General features: G+C 52.8%; 5 protein-coding genes across 5 annotated transcripts; all 5 read left to right on the plus strand.

Moving 5' to 3' along the window:
* Positions 1–375: 375 nt before the first annotated feature.
* LOC122322162 (uncharacterized) lies at positions 376–2721 on the plus strand. The gene has a single exon (XM_070282390.1). The coding sequence runs from the start codon at positions 376–378 to the stop codon at positions 2719–2721; it is 2346 nt and encodes a 781-aa protein (XP_070138491.1).
* Positions 2722–2757: 36 nt separating this feature from the next.
* On the plus strand, positions 2758–3872 carry LOC122322159 (uncharacterized). Its single transcript, XM_043213625.2, has 2 exons — positions 2758–2890; positions 2941–3872. Exon 2 carries the CDS (start codon positions 2976–2978, stop codon positions 3870–3872), a length of 897 nt encoding a protein of 298 aa, XP_043069560.2. The 5' UTR covers positions 2758–2890; positions 2941–2975.
* Positions 3873–4944: 1072 nt separating this feature from the next.
* LOC122322163 (uncharacterized) lies at positions 4945–7269 on the plus strand. The gene has a single exon (XM_043213637.1). It carries the CDS (start codon positions 4945–4947, stop codon positions 7267–7269), a length of 2325 nt encoding a protein of 774 aa, XP_043069572.1.
* A 36-nt stretch (positions 7270–7305) lies between these two features.
* LOC138926816 (uncharacterized) lies at positions 7306–8420 on the plus strand. The gene is made up of 2 exons (XM_070282364.1): positions 7306–7438; positions 7489–8420. Exon 2 carries the CDS (start codon positions 7524–7526, stop codon positions 8418–8420), a length of 897 nt encoding a protein of 298 aa, XP_070138465.1. The 5' UTR covers positions 7306–7438; positions 7489–7523.
* Positions 8421–9492: 1072 nt separating this feature from the next.
* On the plus strand, positions 9493–12388 carry LOC122322156 (uncharacterized). Its single transcript, XM_043213619.2, has 2 exons — positions 9493–11986; positions 12037–12388. The coding sequence occupies exon 1, from the start codon at positions 9493–9495 to the stop codon at positions 11815–11817; it is 2325 nt and encodes a 774-aa protein (XP_043069554.2). The 3' UTR covers positions 11818–11986; positions 12037–12388.
* The last annotated feature ends 6171 nt before the right edge of the window (positions 12389–18559 follow it).

Consider the following 18559-nt stretch of genomic DNA (forward strand, 5'->3'; position numbering starts at 1 on the left):
GGAGCGGCCTGCTCACCATGTTCGGCGGACTACGTGAAGACCGTGAATGCCTTGCGGTATAGCAGCACGGACCCGCGAGCAGCCCTGGCCATCAACGAATACCACTACGTGGATGACTGCGTCGACAGTTTCGCCAGTGAGGACGAAGCTATCGTCATCTCGACACGGGTGAGGGAAATTCACGCTGAAGCAGGTTTTGATTTGTGCCGATTTACCTCCAGTTCGGCAAGTGTGGTCAGAGCGCTGAGCCCACTTGAGTCCTTCACCAGCGTCGGATGGACCGAAGCTGAGGAGAAGGTGCTTGGGATGTACTGGTAGCCGGCTACCGATGATTTCAAGTTCGGCGTCAAGTACCATCGAGTCCCGAGGAACGTGATGACGGAGCAACGAGTCCCTACCAAGAGGGAGTTCCTAAGCCTGGTGATGTCTACGTTTGACCCGAATGGGTTCCTGAGCTGCTACATGGTGACTGCCAAACTGCTGCTGAGGGAGATTTGGCGGAGAGGAGTCAACTGGGATGAATTGGCCGCTGGGATGAATTGGCCGCTACCGGATGAATTGGCCGCAGCCTTCGAGGATTGGCGGCAAGGGATGAGTCTGATCCAGGAGTTCCGATGCCCGCGCCACTACTTTGGCGGCGGACGAGTGCGGACGCTACAGCTGCACATCTTCGTGGACTCCAGTCAATCGGCGTTCGCAGCAGCGGCCTACTGGCGGGCCACGTACGAGAACGGAGACGTGCAGGCGCACTTCATAAGCTCCAAAACGAAATGCGCCCCGATGAGGACCATGTCGATCCCGCGACTTGAACTCCAAGCAGCGGTATTGGGCACGAGATTGATGGACACCGTCAAGCAGGAGCACGGTGTGGCGATCAGCAGCTCTGCGCTATGGACGGACTCTAAGACTGTGTTGCACTGGACAAGCAACACCCACCGGAGATACAAACAGTTCGTCGGAAACCGGGTGGCGGAGATTTTGGAATCGACAGAGGCGTCCCAGTGGATATGGATCCCGTCCGCCGAAAACGTGGCGGATGACGCGACAAGGCCGCGCAAGGCCGTGGACCTGAGCATCGGTTCGCGATGGCTAAGCGGACCGCCGTTTCTACGAGGACCAGAGGAGAGCTGGCCGAGATCGAGCGAGGACTGGATTCCTCCGACGACCGACGACGAGGAAATGAAATGTGAGTTTGCCTTGGTCACGGTAAACTTTATATCCCTGCAGAGGTTCTCCAGCTATAATCGACTGGTGAGGACGACTGCGTGGGCGCTCAGATTTGTTCGACGATGCCGTGGAATACGTCGCGATGAAGAGGTCTACGGATTGACCGCGATCGAGTGCGCTGAATCAGAACGCGCATTGATACGGCAGTCGCAGCGAGAAGCGTTTGCTGAGGACAGCCAAGGAAACGTCGCCAAGGACAGCCGACTGCACGGACTGTCCCCATACCTTGACGAGGACGGAGTATTGAGAGCCAGTGGAAGGATCGACGACGCGACGTGTGTGCCATACAACGCACGTCGGCCGATCATACTGTCTTACGAGGAGGCGCTGGCAGAGATGATCGTGCAGCAACACCACGAAAAGATGTGCCACCAAAACACGGAGGCGACGATCGGATCGATTCGGAGCAAGTTCTGGATAACGAACTTGCGGAGACTGCTACGGAGGGTGGTGAGCAAATGCAACGTTTGCAAGCTGCGGAAGGCACGACCCACACAGCCCGAGATGGGCCCCCTGCCTGCGGATCGGCTAGAGGCCAACGGATGGCCATTTAAGTCTACTGGCCTGGACTACTTTGGGCCGCTCCTTGTGACAATTGGACGTCACACAGAGAAGAGCTGGGTGGCACTGTTTACGTGCCTGACCACGAGAGCTATCCACTTGGAGATGGCTCACGATTTGTCCACCGACTCCTGCATAATCGCCATGAGGAACTTCATGAGCCGCCGTGGACCAGTGGTCAGGATAAGGAGCGACAATGGGAAGAACTTCGTTGGAGCCGACCGCGAGGCCAAGAGGTTCAGCGAAGTGTTCGAGCCTGCACAGATCCAGGGCAAGCTGTCGTCTAAGGGAGTCGAATGGATCTTCAACTGCCCGGCGAACCCAGCTGAAGGTGGTGCCTGGGAGAGGATGGTGCAGTGCGTGAAGAAGGTGCTGGCGCACACAATGAAGGAGCTCGCGCCCAAGGAGCATGTACTGGAGAACCTGCTGATTGAGGCGGAGAGCATCGTAAACTCTCGTCCGCTCACTCATCTACCGGTGACGGTGGACCAGGAGGCTCCACTGACGCCTAACGATTTGCTGAAAGGAGCATCGGATATCCCAGGTCTCCCCAAGGATGATGGACAGGAGCCCGTGAGATCCGCTACTAGGAAGCAGTGGCGCATAGCAAGGATGATGCGCGATCGCTTCTGGAAGCGTTGGGTGCATGAGTACCTGCCAACTCTTGTGCGCAGGGAGAAATGGTGCAAGCGCGTCGAGCCCATCCGACGAGGAGACCTGGTATTCATCTGCGATCCAGCCATACCACGAAGGGAATGGAAACGAGGCGTCGTGGAAGAGGTGTTCACCGGGAAGGATGGAGTACCTCGTCGAGCAGCGGTGCGGACTACCGATCGAGCCCAGACGACTATGCGTCCCGCTTCGAAGCTAACTGTCCTGGACGTGGTGAATGCGGCTGCTTCACGGGGGTGGGGATGTCGCGGAACAAACTAGTGGCTATCGATAGTTGAGATTAGTGTTAGGTGTCAAATGTCAGTATTTTTTATGTTTAGGGTTTTAAGTTTATGTTATCTGTTCACACTAAAACGTAGTTTGGAAGAAATAATTTGGCGGATAAAACACATCGATTTGCGCCATCACAGAAAGGGGAAGAGAAACTGCGGTATGTAGGATAAGTAATTATGTATCAGGTTAAGAACAATTGTCTTTTAGAATAAAACGCTCGTTACACACCACATCACTTCGTGATGAAGCGACGGCTGTGCTTCTCGTGCCTGGAGCCCGGACACATGTCCCGGTTCTGCAGGAAGAGCCGCGGATGCAACGTCCTCGGATGCCAGATGAGGCATCACCACCTGCTCCACGAAGTACCTGAACGATCCAAACGGCCGCCAGTCGCAGATGGGGGCCACAGGAGGGATCAGGACCGACAGCCGTACAGAGACGGCAACAATCGGAGGGGAGTGCCCCGGTCAGTGGATTCCAGCGAAAGGAACCATCCTACGTCGGCCGCAGTTGTAGACGCGCGACGTGAGCGGGATGAAGGGCGATCGGCGTACGATCGCCAGGAGTTGCCGCACCGAAACCTCAACATCGACTCTATTGGAAGCCACCTGCTGTTCAGGATTCTACCCGTGACGCTGTACGGCGAGAATACGAAGGTCGACACGTACGCACTGCTGGATGAAGGATCGTCTGTCGTGGATGATCGTGGATGCCTGAACCTGAAAGGCGAGAGTCGACAGCTGAATGTGCAATGGTTTGGTGGAAAAGCCGCCAAAGAGCACACGAAGGTGGTCAGCCTGCAGATCAGCGCAGCGGGCAAACCAAAGCGCCATGGGCTGAAAAATGTGTACGGAGTGGCCAATCTGAACCTTCCGATGCAGAGCCTGCGTCAGGAGGATGTACAAGCAGTGAAGGCGAACACGCGTCTGCCGGTGATGCCGTACAACAATGCGACGCCGAGGATCCTAATTGGACTGGATCATGCGCATTTAGGAGTACCCTTCAGAACCAAAAGTTATCCAGATCGGAGGGCCGTTTGCAGCAGACACCGCACTTGGATGGGTGATATATGGACCGGTGAACGGAAAGCCGAGCTCGCCGCTTCTGAGTTCGTGCCTCCTAGCCGTGCCCCAGGATGATCTTCTGGAGAAGATGGTCAGCGACTACTTCGAGACCGAGAATTTCGGAGCAAAGCCGATGCAGCCAGTCGTAGCTGGCAGAGTGGACCTGGAGCCGTCAGTCGGAGATAGCGGCGACGCACGGGCCCTGAGCACCCTGGAGAAGACGAACAAACGTGTAGGCCAGAGATACGAGACCGGGCTGCTATGGAAGGACGACGAAGTGAGATTGCCGGAGAGCTACAGCATGGCCTTCAGGAGGCTCGTAAACATAGAACGTAAAATGAAGCGCGATGTGGACGATGTCGCGTCGGCTTACATCCGGATAATGGACGATTATGTCAAAAAGGGATACGCACGACGACTGGAGGCCCAGGAAGTCCAGAGGTTTCAGGAGGGCAAAGTGTGGTAGCTGCCGCACTTCGGAGTGGAAAACTCGAACAAGCCTGGGAAAATCCGGCTGGTTTTCGATGCGGCTGCCAAGGTGGACGGTGTGTCTTTGAATTCAGCGCTACTGAAAGGCCCACAGCGCTACAGGCCCCTCCCAGCAGTGCTCTTCCATTTTCGGGAAGGAGCGGTTGGAGTTTGTGCAGACATCAAGGAGATGTTTCATCAGGTACTGATGCAGCCGAAGGACAGATGCGCCCAGAGGTTTCTGTGGAGGGACGGAGACGACCAGCGAGAGCCGGACGTATACGAGATGGCAGTGATGATGTTCGGAGCGGCCTGCTCACCATGTTCGGCGGACTACGTGAAGACCGTGAATGCCTTGCGGTATAGCAGCACGGACCCGCGAGCAGCCCTGGCCATCAACGAATACCACTACGTGGATGACTGCGTCGACAGTTTCGCCAGTGAGGACGAAGCTATCGTCATCTCGACACGGGTGAGGGAAATTCACGCTGAAGCAGGTTTTGATTTGTGCCGATATACCTCCAGTTCGGCAAGTGTGGTCAGAGCGCTGAGCCCACTTGAGTCCTTCACCAGCGTCGGATGGACCGAAGCTGAGGAGAAGGTGCTTGGGATGTACTGGTAGCCGGCTACCGATGATTTCAAGTTCGGCGTCAAGTACCATCGAGTCCCGAGGAACGTGATGACGGAGCAACGAGTCCCTACCAAGAGGGAGTTCCTAAGCCTGGTGATGTCTACGTTTGACCCGAATGGGTTCCTGAGCTGCTACATGGTGACTGCCAAACTGCTGCTGAGGGAGATTTGGCGGAGAGGAGTCAACTGGGATGAGCCGCTACCGGATGAATTGGCCGCAGCCTTCGAGGATTGGCGGCAAGGGATGAGTCTGATCCAGGAGTTCCGATGCCCGCGCCACTACTTTGGCGGCGGACGAGTGCGGACGCTACAGCTGCACATCTTCGTGGACTCCAGTCAATCGGCGTTCGCAGCAGCGGCCTACTGGCGGGCCACGTACGAGAACGGAGACGTGCAGGCGCACTTCATAAGCTCCAAAACGAAATGCGCCCCGATGAGGACCATGTCGATCCCGCGACTTGAACTCCAAGCAGCGGTATTGGGCACGAGATTGATGGACACCGTCAAGCAGGAGCACGGTGTGGCGATCAGCAGCTCTGCGCTATGGACGGACTCTAAGACTGTGTTGCACTGGACAAGCAACACCCACCGGAGATACAAACAGTTCGTCGGAAACCGGGTGGCGGAGATTTTGGAATCGACAGAGGCGTCCCAGTGGATATGGATCCCGTCCGCCGAAAACGTGGCGGATGACGCGACAAGGCCGCGCAAGGCCGTGGACCTGAGCATCGGTTCGCGATGGCTAAGCGGACCGCCGTTTCTACGAGGACCAGAGGAGAGCTGGCCGAGATCGAGCGAGGACTGGATTCCTCCGACGACCGACGACGAGGAAATGAAATGTGAGTTTGCCTTGGTCACGGTAAACTTTATATCCCTGCAGAGGTTCTCCAGCTATAATCGACTGGTGAGGACGACTGCGTGGGCGCTCAGATTTGTTCGACGATGCCGTGGAATACGTCGCGATGAAGAGGTCTACGGATTGACCGCGATCGAGTGCGCTGAATCAGAACGCGCATTGATACGGCAGTCGCAGCGAGAAGCGTTTGCTGAGGACAGCCAAGGAAACGTCGCCAAGGACAGCCGACTGCACGGACTGTCCCCATACCTTGACGAGGACGGAGTATTGAGAGCCAGTGGAAGGATCGACGACGCGACGTGTGTGCCATACAACGCACGTCGGCCGATCATACTGTCTTACGAGGAGGCGCTGGCAGAGATGATCGTGCAGCAACACCACGAAAAGATGTGCCACCAAAACACGGAGGCGACGATCGGATCGATTCGGAGCAAGTTCTGGATAACGAACTTGCGGAGACTGCTACGGAGGGTGGTGAGCAAATGCAACGTTTGCAAGCTGCGGAAGGCACGACCCACACAGCCCGAGATGGGCCCCCTGCCTGCGGATCGGCTAGAGGCCAACGGATGGCCATTTAAGTCTACTGGCCTGGACTACTTTGGGCCGCTCCTTGTGACAATTGGACGTCACACAGAGAAGAGCTGGGTGGCACTGTTTACGTGCCTGACCACGAGAGCTATCCACTTGGAGATGGCTCACGATTTGTCCACCGACTCCTGCATAATCGCCATGAGGAACTTCATGAGCCGCCGTGGACCAGTGGTCAGGATAAGGAGCGACAATGGGAAGAACTTCGTTGGAGCCGACCGCGAGGCCAAGAGGTTCAGCGAAGTGTTCGAGCCTGCACAGATCCAGGGCAAGCTGTCGTCTAAGGGAGTCGAATGGATCTTCAACTGCCCGGCGAACCCAGCTGAAGGTGGTGCCTGGGAGAGGATGGTGCAGTGCGTGAAGAAGGTGCTGGCGCACACAATGAAGGAGCTCGCGCCCAAGGAGCATGTACTGGAGAACCTGCTGATTGAGGCGGAGAGCATCGTAAACTCTCGTCCGCTCACTCATCTACCGGTGACGGTGGACCAGGAGGCTCCACTGACGCCTAACGATTTGCTGAAAGGAGCATCGGATATCCCAGGTCTCCCCAAGGATGATGGACAGGAGCCCGTGAGATCCGCTACTAGGAAGCAGTGGCGCATAGCAAGGATGATGCGCGATCGCTTCTGGAAGCGTTGGGTGCATGAGTACCTGCCAACTCTTGTGCGCAGGGAGAAATGGTGCAAGCGCGTCGAGCCCATCCGACGAGGAGACCTGGTATTCATCTGCGATCCAGCCATACCACGAAGGGAATGGAAACGAGGCGTCGTGGAAGAGGTGTTCACCGGGAAGGATGGAGTACCTCGTCGAGCAGCGGTGCGGACTACCGATCGAGCCCAGACGACTATGCGTCCCGCTTCGAAGCTAACTGTCCTGGACGTGGTGAATGCGGCTGCTTCACGGGGGTGGGGATGTCGCGGAACAAACTAGTGGCTATCGATAGTTGAGATTAGTGTTAGGTGTCAAATGTCAGTATTTTTTATGTTTAGGGTTTTAAGTTTATGTTATCTGTTCACACTAAAACGTAGTTTGGAAGAAATAATTTGGCGGATAAAACACATCGATTTGCGCCATCACAGAAAGGGGAAGAGAAACTGCGGTATGTAGGATAAGTAATTATGTATCAGGTTAAGAACAATTGTCTTTTAGAATAAAACGCTCGTTACACACCACATCACTTCGTGATGAAGCGACGGCTGTGCTTCTCGTGCCTGGAGCCCGGACACATGTCCCGGTTCTGCAGGAAGAGCCGCGGATGCAACGTCCTCGGATGCCAGATGAGGCATCACCACCTGCTCCACGAAGTACCTGAACGATCCAAACGGCCGCCAGTCGCAGATGGGGGCCACAGGAGGGATCAGGACCGACAGCCGTACAGAGACGGCAACAATCGGAGGGGAGTGCCACGGTCAGTGGATTCCAGCGAAAGGAACCATCCTACGTCGGCCGCAGTTGTAGACGCGCGACGTGAGCGGGATGAAGGGCGATCGGCGTACGATCGCCAGGAGTTGCCGCACCGAAACCTCAACATCGACTCTATTGGAAGCCACCTGCTGTTCAGGATTCTACCCGTGACGCTGTACGGCGAGAATACGAAGGTCGACACGTACGCACTGCTGGATGAAGGATCGTCTGTCGTGGATGATCGTGGATGCCTGAACCTGAAAGGCGAGAGTCGACAGCTGAATGTGCAATGGTTTGGTGGAAAAGCCGCCAAAGAGCACACGAAGGTGGTCAGCCTGCAGATCAGCGCAGCGGGCAAACCAAAGCGCCATGGGCTGAAAAATGTGTACGGAGTGGCCAATCTGAACCTTCCGATGCAGAGCCTGCGTCAGGAGGATGTACAAGCAGTGAAGGCGAACACGCGTCTGCCGGTGATGCCGTACAACAATGCGACGCCGAGGATCCTAATTGGACTGGATCATGTGCATTTAGGAGTACCCTTCAGAACCAAAAGTTATCCAGATCGGAGGGCCGTTTGCAGCAGACACCGCACTTGGATGGGTGATATATGGACCGGTGAACGGAAAGCCGAGCTCGCCGCTTCTGAGTTCGTGCCTCCTAGCCGTGCCCCAGGATGATCTTCTGGAGAAGATGGTCAGCGACTACTTCGAGACCGAGAATTTCGGAGCAAAGCCGGTGCAGCCAGTCGTAGCTGGCAGAGTGGACCTGGAGCCGTCAGTCGGAGATAGCGGCGACGCACGGGCCCTGAGCACCCTGGAGAAGACGAACAAACGTGTAGGCCAGAGATACGAGACCGGGCTGCTATGGAAGGACGACGAAGTGAGATTGCCGGAGAGCTACAGCATGGCCTTCAGGAGGCTCGTAAACATAGAACGTAAAATGAAGCGCGATGTGGACGATGTCGCGTCGGCTTACATCCGGATAATGGACGATTATGTCAAAAAGGGATACGCACGACGACTGGAGGCCCAGGAAGTCCAGAGGTTTCAGGAGGGCAAAGTGTGGTAGCTGCCGCACTTCGGAGTGGAAAACTCGAACAAGCCTGGGAAAATCCGGCTGGTTTTCGATGCGGCTGCCAAGGTGGACGGTGTGTCTTTGAATTCAGCGCTACTGAAAGGCCCACAGCGCTACAGGCCCCTCCCAGCAGTGCTCTTCCATTTTCGGGAAGGAGCGGTTGGAGTTTGTGCAGACATCAAGGAGATGTTTCATCAGGTACTGATGCAGCCGAAGGACAGATGCGCCCAGAGGTTTCTGTGGAGGGACGGAGACGACCAGCGAGAGCCGGACGTATACGAGATGGCAGTGATGATGTTCGGAGCGGCCTGCTCACCATGTTCGGCGGACTACGTGAAGACCGTGAATGCCTTGCGGTATAGCAGCACGGACCCGCGAGCAGCCCTGGCCATCAACGAATACCACTACGTGGATGACTGCGTCGACAGTTTCGCCAGTGAGGACGAAGCTATCGTCATCTCGACACGGGTGAGGGAAATTCACGCTGAAGCAGGTTTTGATTTGTGCCGATATACCTCCAGTTCGGCAAGTGTGGTCAGAGCGCTGAGCCCACTTGAGTCCTTCACCAGCGTCGGATGGACCGAAGCTGAGGAGAAGGTGCTTGGGATGTACTGGTAGCCGGCTACCGATGATTTCAAGTTCGGCGTCAAGTACCATCGAGTCCCGAGGAACGTGATGACGGAGCAACGAGTCCCTACCAAGAGGGAGTTCCTAAGCCTGGTGATGTCTACGTTTGACCCGAATGGGTTCCTGAGCTGCTACATGGTGACTGCCAAACTGCTGCTGAGGGAGATTTGGCGGAGAGGAGTCAACTGGGATGAGCCGCTACCGGATGAATTGGCCGCAGCCTTCGAGGATTGGCGGCAAGGGATGAGTCTGATCCAGGAGTTCCGATGCCCGCGCCACTACTTTGGCGGCGGACGAGTGCGGACGCTACAGCTGCACATCTTCGTGGACTCCAGTCAATCGGCGTTCGCAGCAGCGGCCTACTGGCGGGCCACGTACGAGAACGGAGACGTGCAGGCGCACTTCATAAGCTCCAAAACGAAATGCGCCCCGATGAGGACCATGTCGATCCCGCGACTTGAACTCCAAGCAGCGGTATTGGGCACGAGATTGATGGACACCGTCAAGCAGGAGCACGGTGTGGCGATCAGCAGCTCTGCGCTATGGACGGACTCTAAGACTGTGTTGCACTGGACAAGCAACACCCACCGGAGATACAAACAGTTCGTCGGAAACCGGGTGGCGGAGATTTTGGAATCGACAGAGGCGTCCCAGTGGATATGGATCCCGTCCGCCGAAAACGTGGCGGATGACGCGACAAGGCCGCGCAAGGCCGTGGACCTGAGCATCGGTTCGCGATGGCTAAGCGGACCGCCGTTTCTACGAGGACCAGAGGAGAGCTGGCCGAGATCGAGCGAGGACTGGATTCCTCCGACGACCGACGACGAGGAAATGAAATGTGAGTTTGCCTTGGTCACGGTAAACTTTATATCCCTGCAGAGGTTCTCCAGCTATAATCGACTGGTGAGGACGACTGCGTGGGCGCTCAGATTTGTTCGACGATGCCGTGGAATACGTCGCGATGAAGAGGTCTACGGATTGACCGCGATCGAGTGCGCTGAATCAGAACGCGCATTGATACGGCAGTCGCAGCGAGAAGCGTTTGCTGAGGACAGCCAAGGAAACGTCGCCAAGGACAGCCGACTGCACGGACTGTCCCCATACCTTGACGAGGACGGAGTATTGAGAGCCAGTGGAAGGATCGACGACGCGACGTGTGTGCCATACAACGCACGTCGGCCGATCATACTGTCTTACGAGGAGGCGCTGGCAGAGATGATCGTGCAGCAACACCAAGAAAAGATGTGCCACCGAAACACGGAGGCGACGATCGGATCGATTCGGAGCAAGTTCTGGATAACGAACTTGCGGAGACTGCTACGGAGGGTGGTGAGCAAATGCAACGTTTGCAAGCTGCGGAAGGCACGACCCACACAGCCCGAGATGGGCCCCCTGCCTGCGGATCGGCTAGAGGCCAACGGATGGCCATTTAAGTCTACTGGCCTGGACTACTTTGGGCCGCTCCTTGTGACAATTGGACGTCACACAGAGAAGAGCTGGGTGGCACTGTTTACGTGCCTGACCACGAGAGCTATCCACTTGGAGATGGCTCACGATTTGTCCACCGACTCCTGCATAATCGCCATGAGGAACTTCATGAGCCGCCGTGGACCAGTGGTCAGGATAAGGAGCGACAATGGGAAGAACTTCGTTGGAGCCGACCGCGAGGCCAAGAGGTTCAGCGAAGTGTTCGAGCCTGCACAGATCCAGGGCGAGCTGTCGTCTAAGGGAGTCGAATGGATCTTCAACTGCCCGGCGAACCCAGCTGAAGGTGGTGCCTGGGAGAGGATGGTGCAGTGCGTGAAGAAGGTGCTGGCGCACACAATGAAGGAGCTCGCGCCCAAGGAGCATGTACTGGAGAACCTGCTGATTGAGGCGGAGAGCATCGTAAACTCTCGTCCGCTCACTCATCTACCGGTGACGGTGGACCAGGAGGCTCCACTGACGCCTAACGATTTGCTGAAAGGAGCATCGGATATCCCAGGTCTCCCCAAGGATGATGGACAGGAGCCCGTGAGATCCGCTACTAGGAAGCAGTGGCGCATAGCAAGGATGATGCGCGATCGCTTCTGGAAGCGTTGGGTGCATGAGTACCTGCCAACTCTTGTGCGCAGGGAGAAATGGTGCAAGCGCGTCGAGCCCATCCGACGAGGAGACCTGGTATTCATCTGCGATCCAGCCATACCACGAAGGGAATGGAAACGAGGCGTCGTGGAAGAGGTGTTCACCGGGAAGGATGGAGTACCTCGTCGAGCAGCGGTGCGGACTACCGATCGAGCCCAGACGACTATGCGTCCCGCTTCGAAGCTAACTGTCCTGGACGTGGTGAATGCGGCTGCTTCACGGGGGTGGGGATGTCGCGGAACAAACTAGTGGCTATCGATAGTTGAGATTAGTGTTAGGTGTCAAATGTCAGTATTTTTTATGTTTAGGGTTTTAAGTTTATGTTATCTGTTCACACTAAAACGTAGTTTGGAAGAAATAATTTGGCGGATAAAACACATCGATTTGCGCCATCACAGAAAGGGGAAGAGAAACTGCGGTATGTAGGATAAGTAATTATGTATCAGGTTAAGAACAATTGTCTTTTAGAATAAAACGCTCGTTACACACCACATCACTTCAACAACTGTCCTGAGTGTTATAAGGCATTCCCGTGATCGGCCAAGCGGTGACAATCATAGTCTTCCCTATGATTAGCGGCAGATCGTGCATTCCGCTTGACAAATCTGTACCAAGCTGCGAAATCTGCTAAACAAATTCCTTCCAACTGCTCATGCCTTTGCACATATCGGTCAAGAATATTACGCTCAAAAATATCCACCGAGTTGTTTGGTAGAATTCTAATTCCTCATTTGAGCGAGCCAATCTAACTCGTTTGTCTGGATGGCAAGTGTTTATAAAAATAGTACCTTTACTTGCCTCTGACATATGCAGACCCAAAATATTGTAAGCTGCTTCTTGGGCTGATATTTCTGTAGCGTTAATAAACTTATTGCCGAGGTGCTGTAATTTCCTTTTAATAGACATATTCCCATGGCTTATTTCTGCCATGGCTTCACGGAGCAACTGCGATACGCCTCTGTTTGATTTGTTTATGTAGTTAATAATATAACTACAACAGGCGTAAGCATCTTGGATAAATTGAATATCCATATTAGCTCTGTGTAAGGATAGAATATCTCTATGATAAGCATTAAGCAGTCGGTCGGAAAATTGTCTGCGAAGAAAAATGTGTGGCTTTTTCAAGCTGGAACGTAATATGGCATATTAAATCAGCAGAACTCCTGTCCGCGAAACTCTCTCAGGCAGGAAGCACTATGCTTGTGGCGTTGATACTGAATAACTTCTTGTAGCTCAGGATCGTCTTCATTTGTAGTAATAAACCTTTCGATAAAGTTTATTACTTGCTCGGTATTTTCGGGGTCTTCTAGCTTAGGAGCACCAGCAAGCCAGTACTTGCCATGAGAGTGCGAAGATCCTCTGTGCTGGAATTCGATTCTCCAATAAAAATGGGAAAGATTGAGTTCCCCAAAAATATCAGTTTTGAACAATTTCATTAATTGTCGCAACCTGTAATCGAAGTATCGAGAGCACGTCACTGGATCGGATCGGATTAACAGAGCCTTTTCGAAGCTGGAAAGAGCTGCCGCTTCTTCCTCGCTTATAGCACTATTGTCCAATAGAAGGGAAATTATGACTAAAAGTTCATTCGACTTAGTTTCAGCAGCGGAAAGAGTTATGAAAAACGTTGGCAAACCAAATTGTCGAATCATAGCAATAACTTTTTTTTTTTCAGCCTCCAAATGAGCTGGTGCAGACCGTAACTCTTTAAGAATGTGGTAGCCATCATCATGTTGCACAAGTCTGTCAACAAAGGACTCATCCCGCACATTACCAGCGGTAACTGCACCTGACTTTTTGTGTAAAGCAATTGAAATAGAATATTGAATGCGCTGCATTTCGTAAAATTTATACACGTATAAAACTTTAGGAACTACAGCGCAACGACGGTCGTAAAAACGGATTTGGGATCTGGCTTTTTTCGCATAGGTTGTATTTCCTTTAAATATTTCCCCGCAAGAAATAGTTGGAAAGGAAAGTTCCTCTGCGTCTTCGTCAAGCGTTAAGCTTGTTGGGCGACGGCCCTCACCCGGTGCCAATGCAATGCGCTGAATAGCATTATCATTACTTTTCAATAATGTTTCATTTAAATTTTCTTCAAGCTCTGCAGCATTTTGGGATAGGTGTTGCTGCTGAAGAAGTTGCTCTAATGCTTCGCGATCAGATTCGTCCGCAATAAAGGAATTCCATTAATTCCTTGGAGTCCTGCTAGCCATGATCCGTTCAGTGAAATGTTGTGCTTTCTGTAGAGCTCGGTATTCACTAAGTACCGTACAGCTTCAAGGAACCAAGCGGGTCGAATAGTTTCAGTCATGAAATTGTGTGCGTACTCTAGTCACCTTTTTAAGTGGACTTGGATGACATGGGTAGAGTCAAAAGAGTGCGGAAGCGCAGTCACAATAGGAACTGAAATTGGAACATTCACCACTGCCTCTCTGATCCCGCATTGTCTTTCATACCCGAGGGAAATAATCCTGATAAAAGGAATTCTCGGTGAAATAAGGCGTTCTTCGAGGCAGGGGAGTCTATTTAAGCACTCAGGAATTTCTGGGAAGTGGGTTAGAAAGGCAGAGTGATGGGATTTTGCCAAGAGAGATGGCACGACGTCGTGTTGTCGTGTTTCCCGGCGTTGTGATGTGTTTATCCGTTGCTCCTGTGTTCTTGCGATGGAGTTTCTCCTGGTTCCTCTCCTGTAATCGGCGTCCCTTTCCCGTTCTGCCTTCCGCATCCCTTCGTCGCTGTCAGTGCTCTCCAGTGTTCCTTTCCTGCTCCCTTGCACGTTCTTCTGGGTCCTCGCGATGAGTAGCTCGCGTCGGCGTCCCGAATCCGCTCTTGAATTCGAAATTGGTCCTCCGAGAGGCATGGTCAGCAGTATTTTGCACCTGCTCTTGTCGCCGCTCCTCGGAGTCCTCTCGACGAATAGCACGCGCTGCGGCGTCCCGAACCCGTTCCGGATTTCGGTACTCCGGAATAGTCCTCCGTGTCGTATGATCAGCAGTATTTTGCACCTGCTCTTGTCGCCGCTCCTCGGAGTCCTCTCGACGAATAGCACGCGCTGCGGCGTCCCGAACCCGTTCCGGATTTCGGTACTCCGGAATAGTCCTCCGTGTCGCATGATCAGCAGTATTTTACACCTGCTCTTGTCGCCGCTCCTCGGAGTCCCCTCGACGAATAGCACGCGCTGAGGCGTCCCGAACCCGTTCCGGATTTCGGTACTCCGGAATAGTCCTCCGAGAGGCATGGTCAGCAGTATTTTGCACCTGCTCTTGTCGCCGCTGCTCGGAGTCCTCTCGACGAATAGCACGCGCTGCGGCGTCCCGAACCCGTTCCGGATTTCGGTACTCCGGAATAGTCCTCCGTGTCGTATGATCAGCAGTATTTTGCACCTTCTCTTGTCGCCGCTGCTCGGAGTCCTCTCCTCTCCTCACCTTACCGCTACTTGACACAGCAGTAGCGCAACTTGACGAGCCCGCACACATAACTAAAGCTGCAGCTCAGCCCCCGCGGCCCCTTTACCAGCCCAATCGCCTCTATCGGCACATAATTCATACATAAATATTTTTGATTTCGGGCAACTTTATAGCCGCAGCTCCACATGAGCAATCCGTTTCAACAATATAGAAACATAAGACAACTCTCTAGTGATTCTGAGTCGGAGACCGAAGGGCCGGCCAGATTTTCCACCCCTAAAAGCGCTAACGCCATTCTACAATACTATGACGAGGTCGAGAAAAAACTCACCTTTCTTACAAACAAGGCCACTATGTCGTACGAAGCCTCGGCGGCAAAGGTCTTATGTGACAAATGATGATGAGAGGCACTTCGAGTATTTAACTCGGGGCTTAAGCGCAGCCTCACGGATGCCCTCTTTTCGGCAAAGCCGAAAGATATGCCTTCAGCTCTCGCTTTGGCACAAGAAGTGGAATCTAACCATGAAAGATACTCCTTCGCGGCTTCATTTGTCAAAAGCCGAGAGGATAAAGATAAAAAATAGCAACCAAAAGCGCAAGAATAGCGACAGGCTTCTGCGCAGGCAAATGCACAAACAAACGCTGGAAAAAATCCGTCCTACGTCAAACAACACAAGGCGCAAGTACACTCTGCCCCACACAGTGGAGGCGCTCCTGAACCCATGGACATCGACCCATCGCTGTCCAAGATGCTTAGGCCATCCCAGGCCCCGGAGTACCAAAACAGGAAGCCGGCTGAGTCCGATCGATCTGCCCCACACAAAAGGCAGAGGGTTAATCACGTCGCGCAGGGCGCGAGCGAAACCGGGAACAAATATACCGCCGCAGCTTCAAGCGCGGCTCAGGAAATTGACGACGACGCTATTAAAGATTACGATTCGGACGTCATACATTTTTTAGGGGAAAGTCCCTGCTACCCGTCATCAGACGAAGAGTAGCAGGTGTAGAAATAAAGCTTTTAATAGACACGGGCGCGTCAAAAAATTTCATCCGTCCATACGAAGGGTTGAAAGGCGTCCGCCCAGTAGGTTCGCCATTCCGGTACATTTCATCCATGGCGTTACCACAATAACAAAAAAATGCTTCGTATCCATGTTTAACCTGAAGGCTACGTTCTTCATCCTACCAGATTTGTCCTCCTTTGATGCCATCATCGGCTTGACCTGCTAAAACAAGCAGGGGCATCACTTAACCTAGCTTCCGGTCACCTCAGATGGGGCTCCGAGACGGAAAAGCTAGAGTTCCAATCATGTCCCAATGTAAATTTCACTGAGGTGGACTGCTCCAGCGCACCACCTTTGGTCAGAAGAGCATTTTTAAAAATGCTAAGCGACCAGAAAAACGCCTTATTCATCCTACCAGATTTATCCTCCTTTAATGCCATCATCGGCTTGACCTGCTAAAACAAGCAGGGGCATCACTTAACCTAGCTTCCGGTCACCTCAGATGGGGCTCCGAGACGGAAAAGCTAGAGTTCCAATAAATTTCACTGAGGTGGACTGCTCCAGCGCACCACCTTTGGTCAGAAGAGCATTTTTAAAAATGCTAAGCGACAAGAAAAACGCCGTTACCTTACAACACGTCTGTGGTAGCCACCATCAGGACAGTTGATGAGGAGCCCATTTATGCCAGACTCTGTCTGTATCCGATGGGAGGGGCAGATCCAAGATCCAAGACCTACTTAAAAACGGCATAATCCAGGGGCTTAAAAACGGGGTTTGTAATCCAGAAGTCGAGATCCCCTACAATAACCCAATATGGGTAGTAGACAAAAAGGGCACCAACGAATCTGGAAACCGTAAAATGCGGCTAGTATTAGACTTTCGAAAATTAAATGAGAGGACAATACCGGATCGCTACCCTATGCCGATTATCCCTATGATACTAGGAAATTTAGGCAAAGCCAAATACTTTACAACGCTCGATTTTAAGTCTGGCTACCACCAAATTATTCTGGCAGAACATGACCGTGAGAAAACTTCCTTTTCCGTAAACGGGGGAAAATACGAGTTCCGCCGACTGCCATTCGGGTTAAGAAAGGCTGCCAGCATCTTCCAAAGAACCATCGACGACGTACTGCGAGAACAGATTGGCAAATTTTGCTACGTCTATGTCGATGATGTTATCGTCTTCTCAGAGAACGAAAACGCCCACATACGACACGTGGACTGGGTTCTAACATGAGAGTGTCAGCGCAGAAATTGGTCTTCTTCAAAAAAAGCGTTAAATTTTTGGGGTTTGTAGTCACCAACGAGGGGACCACGACAGACCCGGAAAAGGTCAGGGTCATTAAAGAATTCCCTGAGCCCAAAAACGTTTTCGAAGTAAGATCATTCATGGGCTTGGCTGGCTATTATAGGTGCTTTATTAAAGATTTTCCATCAATAGCTAAGCCCATTGCGAGCATTATAAAAGGGGAGCTCGGAAATGTCAGCAGACACAGATCCAGAAGCATACAGGTACAGTTTACCAAGCCGCAACGGCAAGCTTTTGAAAAGCTACGTAACATCCTGGCCTGGCGTGGTGCTTTCACAAGAGGGGCGTCCCATCACTATGATCTCTAGGACCTTAAAGGACAGAAAAGTTAACTACGCTACCAACGAAAGGGAGCTGTTAGCCATAGTTTGGGCGCTAGAGAACCTGCGCCACTACCTTTATGCGGTCAAAGGTTTAAACATCTACTCTGACCACCAACCGCTGACCTACGCCATGGAAATTAAAAGATGGAAAGAACTCATCGATGAGTGTGGTGCCAAAGTCCATTACATGCCTGGCAAGGCCAACCTAGTTGCGGATGCCCTCTCGAGGTAACAACTCAACGTTGTAGAAGAAGAAGAGGCATTCTCTTCTCTTCTTCTCTTCAAGCACGCTCTCTGTCAAAGAGGAGCTTCGTTCTCTTTGGAAACAAGAGACGGCATATTATTGACTTCACATGCGAGGAGTCACTGCTGGAGGAGCTCGCAACAATAATAGTTCTTAAAGGCGTAAACGCCATTCATTGCGATTTGCATACGCCAGCAGTGATACAGGACAAACTGATTCGACAATTCCCTGCCACCAAATTCTGGCACTGCAAAAACCGAGTAACGGACATTTTTGCAGTTGATGAAAGGCGGGAAATTCTTACTGTCAAGCACAACAGAGCTCACAGATCTGCCCAAGAGAACGGAAGCAGGTACTCTCCGAGTACTACTTTCCAAAATGGCCAAGCTAGCGAACGAAATAGTCACATCGTGCAAGACTTGCACCAAGGCTAAATACGACAGACATCCGAAGAAACAAGAGCTTGGCGAAACTCTAATCCCATCTCAAGTTGGAGAAATGCTACACATAGACATCTTCTCCACGAATAAAAAGTATTTCCTTACGTGCATCGACTAATTCTCGAAATTTGCCGTCGTCCAACTAGTTCCCTCTAGAACTATAGAGGATCTCAAACCAGCGCTACTACAGCTGATGAATATTTTCCCCAGGGCCAAGGTCGTATATTGCGCCAACGAACCATCGTTGAACTCGCATCG

This window comes from Drosophila bipectinata, chromosome 4 (assembly GCF_030179905.1).
Source record: "Drosophila bipectinata strain 14024-0381.07 chromosome 4, DbipHiC1v2, whole genome shotgun sequence".
Lineage (NCBI taxonomy): Eukaryota > Metazoa > Arthropoda > Insecta > Diptera > Drosophilidae > Drosophila > Drosophila bipectinata.

Bases quoted from the DNA above. Each gene is read 5' to 3' on its own strand.
- LOC122322156 (XM_043213619.2), top strand. From the start codon at position 9,493: ATGACGGAGCAACGAGTCCCTACCAAGAGGGAGTTCCTAAGCCTGGTG.
- LOC122322163 (XM_043213637.1), top strand. From the start codon at position 4,945: ATGACGGAGCAACGAGTCCCTACCAAGAGGGAGTTCCTAAGCCTGGTG.
- LOC122322162 (XM_070282390.1), top strand. From the start codon at position 376: ATGACGGAGCAACGAGTCCCTACCAAGAGGGAGTTCCTAAGCCTGGTG.
- LOC122322159 (XM_043213625.2), top strand. From the start codon at position 2,976: ATGAAGCGACGGCTGTGCTTCTCGTGCCTGGAGCCCGGACACATGTCC.
- LOC138926816 (XM_070282364.1), top strand. From the start codon at position 7,524: ATGAAGCGACGGCTGTGCTTCTCGTGCCTGGAGCCCGGACACATGTCC.